The following is a 10,724-nucleotide window of genomic DNA, read 5'->3' as shown; positions in this document are numbered from 1 at the left end:
CAGGGGTCAGGGACCCACTTGAGCAGGCAGTCTGTCCGTTCTCAGATCTCAACCTCCGTGTTGGGAGATCCACTGCTCTCTTCAAAGCTGTCAGACAGAGTCGTTTGCATCTGCAGAGGTTTCTGCTGCTGTTTTTCCTCCATGTTATTAACACAGATTATTCTTTTAACAGCCAGTGCTGTTTCCAGCTTTGGAGTCTTTGTAAATACCATGTGCTCTGCCTATTCTTTCCCATATTCTCTATCTATAAATCCTTATTCAGACATCCAGATCTGGCCTTAATATTTCTTCTCCAGGGGCATTCTTTAGACAGAGACTTCCCCCTTCTGTAACTCCATGGCATTTGGGACCATTAGCACTTATCACATGATACTGTAATGATAACTATTTGTGAGCTTCTTGGGGATAAAGACTGTGTCTTTACCTTTTTGTTTCTCTAGTATCCACTGTGATATCTTGTACATAATAGATAATACTTTTCAATGAATAAATTAATGATTATGACTGTGATTGTATATGTGATATATAACATTTGAAACATCCCTAGATACATAATTTGATCTCTCTCTCTTATATATATATAATGTCAGAAAATGTACCTTGTGATGGAGCTTTGTGAGGATGGAGAACTCAAAGAAATTCTGGACAGGAAAGGACATTTCTCAGAGAATGAGACAAGGTGGATCATTCAAAGTCTTGCATCAGCTATAGCATATCTTCACAATAATGGTAAGAAGAGGGTTATCCAGCTCATTGACTCCATGAATACTGATGTCACTTTTGTTTAAGGGTAGTTGTATTCCAGATTCATAGTCATAAATAACACCTGCTAATATAGAAGATTTAATTTTTTAGTTAAAAAATTGTTTCCTTTTTAACTTTCTTTGTAGATATGTTTTAATTAGAAACAAGACAGGTATACAATACATTTGTATATGAACGAAGATGAAATTATGAACATTTTTTATTCAACAGTTTGAAGAGCAGCTAATGTTACAAAATCAAAGGTAGACAAATCAATGGTAAAGGTTAAGTTCCCAAAAACATCTGTTAATCATAACATTAGAATCTGTATGTTCTAGGCATTTTTTTTGTCTTTTTAGACTTTATTTTAGAGCAGTTTTAGATTCACAGTAAAACTGAGCAGAAGGTAGAGAGATTTTCTATATACTCCCCTGCTCCCACACATGCACAACCTGCCCACTATCAGAATTCCCCACTAGAGTGATATATTGCATTGACATATCATTGTCACCCAAAGTGAGCTTATATTAGGATTCACTCTTGGGGTTTTGACAAATGCGTAATGTCATTTATCCACCATTATAGTATCATACAGAGTGGTTTCATGGTACTTTATAAACTACGTTTAAAAATAATTCGAATTGCCTTACTGTTCTTAGGTGTTACTGCTGCTGCTCCTCCCCCTGTTTTTTTCCCATCAAGGTTAGTTTGGCTTACATGTGGCTTTAGAACCTTCTCATTTTACAGATGAACAAAAACTTTGTTCCGGAGAAGTACAGTGACATGGTTTGGTGTGCCAGAGCTGGTACTGGAACCCAGGGATTCATTCAGCAGATAGTTCCCGAGCACCTCCTGCACTGAGATTGGTCCTGAATTACAAAGATTAAAAGACAAGGCCCCTGCCCTCCAAGGAACTTGGGCTGGTGGGAGATTTAGTATTGAAAACAAGTTGTAATTCAGTGTGATAATCTCCCCAATGGAAAGCCATATAAAGCACAAGGATTACAGGAGTCTAGGTACCTCATTTGGCTTGGAAAGTCAGGAAAGAATTCACTGAAGGGGCAGTATTTGATCTGAGGAATACAAACTCAGAAAAAAATAAAAAAGGCAGGGCCTTCCAGGTAGAGGGAAATGATTTTTTCAAGGGCTTAATATTAGGCTATTGTCAGTCCTTCCCTATTAAGCTATAAATTCAGTATAATTCCAAACAAAATCTTAGCAACATTTTTCATGGAACTTGATAAGATTATTCTCAAATGGGTAAAAAGTAGCCAACAATGAGAAAGAAAAACAATGGAGGCAGCAGGGAGCTCTGCCCTGGCAAGGATAAAAGCATAATGATATGTTTGTTAAAGCTGTGTGGTATTTATGTAAAAAGAGACAAGAAGAGCAATGGAAACAATAAAAATTCCAAAAACAAAGCCTAGGAATTGTGTAAGGGAGCTATAAATGACTAGGTATAATTGCCAGTTCAGGACTCATTCAATACATTCCCCTGGAAATTATGTGTATAACTTTTTTTTTTTTTTTTTGAGACAGAGTCTTGCTCTGTAACCCAGACTGGAGCGCAGTAACGCGATCTTGGCTCACTGCATTCTGTGCCTCCCAGGCTCACGCTCTTCTCCTGCCTCAGCCTCCTGAGTAGCTGGGACTACAGGTGCCTGCCACCATGCCTGGCTAATTTTTTGTATTTTTAGTAGAGACGGGGTTTCATCATGTTAGCCAGGATGGTCTCGATCTCCTGACCTCGTGATCCACCTGCCTCAGCCTCCCAAAGTGCTGGGATTACAGGCGTGAGCCACCGTGCCTGGCCATGTATAACTGTTTAAGTCTAGGGAAATGACTGCAATGGATATGAACTGAATTAATTATTTTCAAAGGAAGTGTTTGGTATGTGGTTATTTGTATGTACATAAAAATTGTACCTGAGCTCTGACATGTTCAACTGGAGATTTTATGTCTCAAGGGTTTTTGTTTGTTTGGTTTTTATTTTACTACATAAAGAGTAGGAAAATGTGTGTTGATGTTGTAGAAAAATATACTGAAATAAGTATAGTTTGTATATATGTAGCCAAGTTACAGTGCGTTAAAATGTTTATGCTGACAGTAACATATGCATAGAAGTAAAGAAGTAATCCTCTATTTGAAGACCTAAGGATGTGGGAAACCTGACTGGGTTTGTGACTAAGATGATCTCCCTCCTCCTGGGAATACTTAAGCCTGGGTAGGATCCTCCTTCACACTCCCCAGGCCACTCATCTTGAGGAGCAGCCAGTTGGGGTCACAGGGAAATAGGTAGAGGTGAGGGAGTCAAAGAAAATGGCTCCTTAAGGTTAGAAATGTGGAGGAAGGGTTTATAAATAAGAGAATAGAACAGGACAGACTATGCTTGGCCCTTGAATTTTTCAACAGTGGATATTAATTTGTCAAATATATTTATTCTATATGTGTCTCTCCTGTTTTTCCATTATTTCATTTGATTTGTGGTTTATTTTCTTGGTAGATATTGTACATAGAGATCTGAAACTGGAAAATATAATGGTTAAAAGCAGCCTTATTGATGATAACAATGAAATAAGCTTAAACATAAAGGTAAGATTAGCAATGGTGGTAAATATTTGCCTATAAACAGTTTGATAGCAAAGTGGCAAAGTACATCCTCTTTTTAGATGCATTTTGCTAGCTTTTGAACAGCCAGAAAATAAGTGGCTTGTGTTAAAAAATAAAAATTTCACAAGAGGTTGTAACTGACAAGAATAATTTTGCAAGTTAAATGGAGTTATTGAATGTGTTTTTAAAGTACATATTCATTTGAATAATTCTAAATCATTAGTTAATAGCAAGCAAACAGATACTCTGAATTCTAATTAATTTCAAAATTATGCCTGGTAATTTGATGTAAATGTGTTACAGATTTAGAGAAAAGCACACCTTGCCTGTGCTTTTAATACTAAATTAATTCTTAAGTCTGTATTTCTTATTGAAAATTTTCCTGTGTATTAATATTTATGTCCTCAGTACAATTAATGTGCCAAGTGTTTATTCTTGAAGATTTTATTCAAATTAAGTGTTCCCTAATGTCAAATAAATGCTTTAGCACCATTATAGTTGCTGCTTTCAAAATGTATAAATGTGTTAATTTAGGAATAAAATGTTATCTGTGAGTAACTCACTCTGTTGCAGAAGCTAAGTCTTATGTAATAGAAATAGGTTTAACAGCATTGTTGGTTTACCCAAGTAAATGTTCTTGAACACTTCCATTGTAAACTCTATGAAGGCAGGGATTGTGCATGTCTTATTCACTTAGTACCTGAAGTAGTGCCTGGAACATAGTATGTGTTCACTTAACATTTGGTGAATGAAGGAGTAGATGCTCTCCAAATAACTAAGTTGGATTGTGAAACCTTTTGTATATTTCGTGTGTTTGGATGGATTTTCCGTAGAGAAAGATAGGTATCATATGCTCCAAATGAGATATATATGAAAACTAATGGAGAAATTGATTCATCTATTTAGAAAAATAGTGATATCACATGTAAATAGGAGCATTTTCTTACTCCATAAGGCACTGGAAACTTTGCATTCATTGTCTCTGGACAAAGAGCCTATATTTGGTTACTTAATAAACGTGTCTGTTTTTCTGCTTTCAGTCTAAGGGTGTTCCAACTTGGGAGATAATTCCAAAGGCACATACTGAATATTTAATAACTAAATGTTTAATGACCAAGATTTAGAACTGAGCATAAGGCCTACAGTTGTAGCACTAGGCCACCAGTGTATTTGTAGTTAATACTTTGTTGTTGTGATTTTTTTCCCGTTAATATGCTTGTCGTAGTTTTTAATAGTGTAGTAATTGTTTTAATTAGTATACTCTAGAAACACAAAGGATATAATAGTAAAGAAAAGATAGTGTTTACCAATTATAAATAATTATAAAAAAGGGGAGTTTCAGTGAGTGCTGATAGGGATAATTATTTGCATTTGTAACAGTGCTTTAAACTGGAATATAACTTGATTATCAGAAACATAGATAATATGTTAAAGCCAGAATGTATTTTACAATGAAAGAACTTTAAAAAACAAAACAAAACTTTTTTTATATGAAAAAAGTTAAATGCCTCAAAATACAACTTCCCATGTTAGACTGGTAAATTTAATCAGGCGGCAAGAACTGTTAAATCATGGTATTCTCTCAAGATTTGAGAATGCAAGCTTCTCTTTACCCAGTTTCTTCTCTATACAGAGAGGTGGGTGGGGAAGGAAAAGCAAAATTTTTATTAATCATTCAATTAAAGTCCTCCCACCCCCAAGAACCCCAGAATTCAATGCAAGTTCAATGTGAAGTCTTATCTTCAGAATGAGTGAGCTCTAGGACAGGAAAACAGGTGACTGTGCTTGAATTTCTTCTCCGAGGTGACTGATTTTGGCTTAGCGGTGAAGAAGCAAAGTAGGAGTGAAGCCATGCTACAGGCCACATGTGGGACTCCTATCTATATGGGTAAGTTAGTAGACTTAAAATGAATTTTTGTTTTGAGACAGGATCATGCGCTGTTGCCCAGGCTGGAGTGCAGTGGCATGATCTTGGCTCACTGCAACCTTGACCTGGGCTCAGGCCATCCTCCCACCTCAGCCTCTCAAGTAGCTAGGACCACAGGTGTATGCCACCACACCTGGCTAATTATTATTTTTGTTTTTAAGAGAGAGTAGCCTCACTGTGTTGCCCAGGATGGTCTCAAACTCCTGGACTCACGCGATCCCTCCAGCCTCTGCTTTCCCAAGTGTTGGGATTATAGGTGTGAGACACTGCACCAGACTTGATTCTTTTATATATAAAAAAGTAGAACAACCAGTATGGATTACAGCTTGAACAATTTGATTTTGCCATCATGATATAATGACCCACGATTTAGGCTACTTTTTCTTTTCTTAGGTCAAGCAATTTCGCTTGTTTTAGTATTTTACTTACAGTTCCTACCTGTAAAAATTTTAAAAAATTTTGTTGTTTCTCTGGGCTCTTCTTAAAGTTGTTTATATCTCTTAATCATACGTCAAACTTAATTATTACTTTTGTTAACTCATGTTAAAATCATGTACATGTTTTGCTTCTTTGCTTTTTTTTTTTTTTTTCCTGAAACGGAGTCTTGCTCTGTTGCCCATGCTGGAGTGCAGTGGTGCAGTTGGGGCTCACTGCAACCTCCACCTCCTGGGTTGAAGTAATTCTCGTGCCTCAGCCTCCAGAGTAGCTGGGATTACAGGCACCTGCCACCATGCCTGGCTAATTTTTGTATTTTTAGTAGAGACAATTTTTGCCATGTTGGCAAGGCTGGTCTCAAACTCTTGACTTCAAGTGATTCGCCTGCCTTGGCCTCCCAGTGTTGAGATTACGGGCGTAAGCCACCATGCCCAGCCCTCTTGCATTTTTTTAATCCAGTTTAATCACCATCAAACAGTTTTTCATGGAGTACTGATTAAATATATTTTGTAAAGAAAGCAGCAGTTTGCTGTTTTTCTAAATGTGAGTTTTAACAGCTTTATTGAAGTTTAATTTAAATACCATAAAATATATTTGTGCATCCTTTACAATGTAAGATATATTTTTGTTTTACAATAAAAATACAGTGATTTTTCATACATCCACAGAGTTGTGCAACCATCACCACAATCCAGTTTCAAAACAAATCTACTCCAAAAAGTTCCCTCAGCCTGTTTATACTCAATCTTATTCCTATCCCAGCCCCAGATAGCCACTCATCTCTCTAGATTTGCCTTTTTGTCTCTGTAAATGTGCCTTTTTTTTTTTTTTGGCCTTTTCTGGACATTTCATATAAATGGAATCATACAACATGTAGTCTTTTACATTTGGCTTGCTTTCACTTGGCATGTTTTTGAGGTATGTTCATGTTATGGCATGTATCTGTAGTCTGCTCCTATATATTGCGGAATAGTTGTCCATTGCGTGGATATAACACAGTTTGTTTATCTGCTTACCAGCTGACGCACATGTGGATTTTTACCAGTTTGTGGCTATTATGAATAATGCTGCTATGAACATTCATGTACAGGTCTTTGTGAGGATATGTGGTTTCATTTAGAAGTATTTTTAGAATTAGCTACCTAAGAGTGAAATTGTTGGATCATATATTCAGTTTATGTTTAACTTTTAATGAAATTGCCAAACTCTTTTACAAAATGACCATTACCTTCCCACCAGCAATTTGTGAGGGTTCCAGTTTCTCCATATCTTCGACAATTCTTGATATTACCTATTTTTAAATTATACCATTCTAGTCCCTAGGACTAGTATCTTAGGAAGTGGTATCTTTTTGTAGGAAGTGGTATCTTATTGTGATTTTTAATTTGCATTTTCCTAATGATTAATGATACTGAGCATCTTTCATGTGCTTACTAGTCATTCATATATCTTTTCTGGGGAAGTGTCTATTTACATCTGTACCTATTGAGATAATCACATTTTTCTCTTTAAATTTATTAATGAAGTAATTACAGTAATAGATTTTATAATGCTGAACCATCCTTGCGCATTTAAATTCAACCTCATATGGTTTAATATACTACAGTATTCAATTTGTCACCACTTTTATTTGGGAGCTTTGACTGTAGCTTTTCTTCTTTTGTGCTTCCTTTGTCTTTTCTGATGTTAGGGTTATGCTGACCTCATTTAAAAAATAATTTTTTAACTTCTTATATGATTATGAACTTTTAAAATTATTATACTTTAAGTTCTGGGATACATATGCAGAATGTGCAGGTTTGTTACGTAGGTATACATGTGCCATGGTGGTTTCCTGCACCCATCAACCCGTCATCTACATTAGGTATTTCTCCTAATGCTATCCCTCCTCTAGCCCCCAACCCCCACACAGTCCCCAGTGTGTGATGTTCCCCTCCCTGTGTCCATGTGTTCTCATTGTTCAGCCCCCACTTATGAGTGAGAACATGCAGTGTTTGGTTTTCTGTTCCTGTTTCACTTTGCTGAGAATGATGGTTTTCAGCTTCATCCATGTCCCTGCAAAGGACATGAACTCATCCTTTTTTATGGCTGCATAGTATTCCATGGTGTATATGTGCCACATTTTCTTTATCCAGTCTGTCATTGATGGGCATTTGGGTTGGTTCCAAGTCTTTGCTATTGTGAACCATGCCACAGTAAACATAAGTGTGCATATGTCTTTATAGCAGAATGATTTATAATCCTTTGGGTATATACCCAGTAATGGGATTGCTGGGTCAAATGATATTTCTGGTTCTAGATCCTTGAGGAATCACCACACTGTCTTCCACAATGGTTGAACTAATTTACACTCCTACCAACAGTGTAATAGTATTTCTGTTTCTCCACATCCTCTCCAGCATCTGTTGTTTCCTGACTGTTTAATGATTGCCATTCTTACTGGCGTGAGATGGTATCTCATTATGGTTATGATTTGCATTTCTCTAATGACCAGTGATGATGAGCATTTTTTTTCACATGTTTGTTGGCTGCATAAATGTCTTCTTTTGAAAAGTGTCTGTTCATATCCTTTGCCCACTTTTTGATGGGGTTGTTCTTTTCTTGTAAATTTAAGTTCTTTGTAGATTCTGGATATTAGCCCTTTGTTAGATGGATAGATTGCAAAACTTTTCTCCCATTCTGTAGGTTGCCTGTTCACTCTAATGATAGTTTCTTTGTGCAGAAGCTCTTTAGTTTAATAGATCCCATTTGTCAAATTTGGCTTTTGTTGCCATTGCTTGTGGTGTTTTAGTAATGAAGTCTTTGCCCATGCCTATGTCCTGAATGGTGTTGCCTAGGTTTTCTTCCAGGGTTTTTATGGTTTTAGGTCTTACGTTTAAGTCTTTAATCCATCTTGAGTTAATTTTTGTATAAGGTGTAAGGAAGGAGTCCATTTTCAGTTTTCTACATATGGCTAGCCAGTTTTCCCAACACCATTTATTAAATAGGGAATCCTTTTCCTATTGTTTGTTTCTGTCAGGTTTGTCAAAGATCAGATAGTTGTAGATGTGTGGGGTTATTTCTGAGGCCTCTGTTCTGTTCCATTGATCTATATATCTGTTTTGGTACCGGTACCATGCTCTTTTGGTTACTGTAGCCTTGTAGTATAGTTTGAAGTCAGGTAGCGTGATGCCTCCAGCTTTGCAGAACCAAAGGAGATAGGGACAGGAAAAACCCTTCATACAATCAATGAATCCAGGAACTGGTTTTTTGAAAAGATTAACAAAATAGATAGGCTGCTAGCCAAACTGATAAAGAAAAAAGAGAGAAGAATCAAATAGACACAATAAGAAATGATAAAGGGGATATCAGCACTGATCCCACAGAAATACAAACTACCATCAGAGAATACTATAAACACCTCTACACAAATAAACTAGAAAATCTAGAAGAAATGGATAAATTTCTAGACACATACGCCCTCCCAAGACTAAACCAGGAAGAAGTCAAATCCCTAAATAGACCAGTAACAAATTCTGAAATTGAGGCAATAATTAATAGCCTACCAACCAAAAAAAGCCCAGGACCACACAGATTCACAGCCGAATTCTACCAGAGGTACAAAGAGGAGCTGGTACCATTCCTTCTGAAATTATTCCAAACAGTAGAAAAAGAGAGAATCCTCCCTAACTCATTTTATGAGGCCAGCATCATCCTGATACCAAAACCTGGCAGAGACACAACAAAAAAAGAAAATTTCAGCCCAGTATCCCTGATGAACAGCGATGCGAAAATCCTCAATAAAATACTGGCAAAGTGAATCCAGCAATATATCAAAAAGCTTATCCACCACAATCAAGTCAGCTTCAACCCTGGGATGCAAGGCTGGTTCAACATACGCAGATCAGTAAATGTAATCCATCACATAAATAGAAGCAATGACAAAAACCACATGATTATCTCAATAGATGCAGAAAAGGCTTTCGATAAAATTCAGCACCCCTTCATGCTAAAAACTCTGAATAAACTAGGTGTTGATGGAACGTATCTCAAAAGTGCTGTTTATGACATACCCACAGCCAATATCATACTGAATGGGCAAAGGCTGGAAGCATTCCCTTTGAAAACCTGCACAAGACAGGGATGCCCTCTCTCACCACTCCTATTCAACATAGTATTGGAAGTTCTGGCCAGGGCAGTCAGGCAAGAGAAATAAATAAAGGGTATTCAAATAGGAAGAGAGGAAGTCAAATTTTCCCTGTTTGCAGATGACGTGATTGTATATTTAGAAAACCCCATCGTCTAAGCCCCCCATCTCCTTAAGCTGATAAGCAACTTCAGCAAAGTCTCAGGATACAAAATCAGTGTGCAAAAATGACAAGCATTCCTATATATCAGTAATAGACAATCAGGGAGCCAAATCATGAGTGAACTCCCATTCACAATTGCTACAAAGAGAATCAAATATCTAGGAATCCAACTTACAAGGGATGTAAAGGACCTCTTCAAGGAGAACTACAAACCACTACTAAATGAAATAAAAGAAGACACAAACAAATAGAAGAACATTCCATGCTCATGGATAGGAAGAATCAATATTGTGAAAATGGCCATACTGTCCAAAGTAATTTATAGATTCCATGCTATCCCCATCAAGCTACCATTGGCTTTCTTCACAGAATTAGAAAAAACTACTTTAAATTTCATATGGAACCATAAAATGAACCTTTTAGATACTAAAAATTATCTAATAACAGTTTGAAATTTCCTCTTAAATTTTTTGGTTCTGCTACTTTTGGGGGGATAAAGTTTCTATTATATTTTCAATTTATACTAAATTATCCAGGTTTTCTACGTTTTCTTGAATCATTTTGATAATTTATGTTTTTCTAGAAAATTGTTTCTTTTATTGAGATTTTAAGATTCACTGGCATAAATATGCATATTATGTTTACTTGTAATTTTCATATTCTCTTATATACCTGCAGTTATATCCTCCTATAACTTCAATATGCACATATTATCTGCT

At 36.5% G+C, this 10,724-nt stretch overlaps 1 protein-coding gene across 3 annotated transcripts in view; it reads left to right on the top strand.

Moving 5' to 3' along the window:
- Positions 1-10,724, top strand: part of STK33 (serine/threonine kinase 33) — a 145,434-nt gene that overhangs the window by 85,234 nt on the left and 49,476 nt on the right. For all 3 annotated transcript variants that reach the window (XM_011954380.1, XM_011954381.1, XM_011954379.1), the window contains 3 exons: positions 591-729; positions 3,248-3,336; positions 5,158-5,242. In XM_011954380.1, the coding sequence (XP_011809770.1) occupies positions 591-729; positions 3,248-3,336; positions 5,158-5,242 (313 nt within the window). The remainder of the gene's footprint in view (positions 1-590; positions 730-3,247; positions 3,337-5,157; positions 5,243-10,724) is intronic.

The sequence above is a fragment of the Colobus angolensis genome, unplaced genomic scaffold (genome assembly GCF_000951035.1).
Source record: "Colobus angolensis palliatus isolate OR3802 unplaced genomic scaffold, Cang.pa_1.0 Scaffold381, whole genome shotgun sequence".
Taxonomy (NCBI): Eukaryota; Metazoa; Chordata; class Mammalia; order Primates; family Cercopithecidae; genus Colobus; species Colobus angolensis.
Note: the sequence above shows the minus strand (reverse complement) of the source record. Positions and strands in the feature narration are given on the sequence as shown.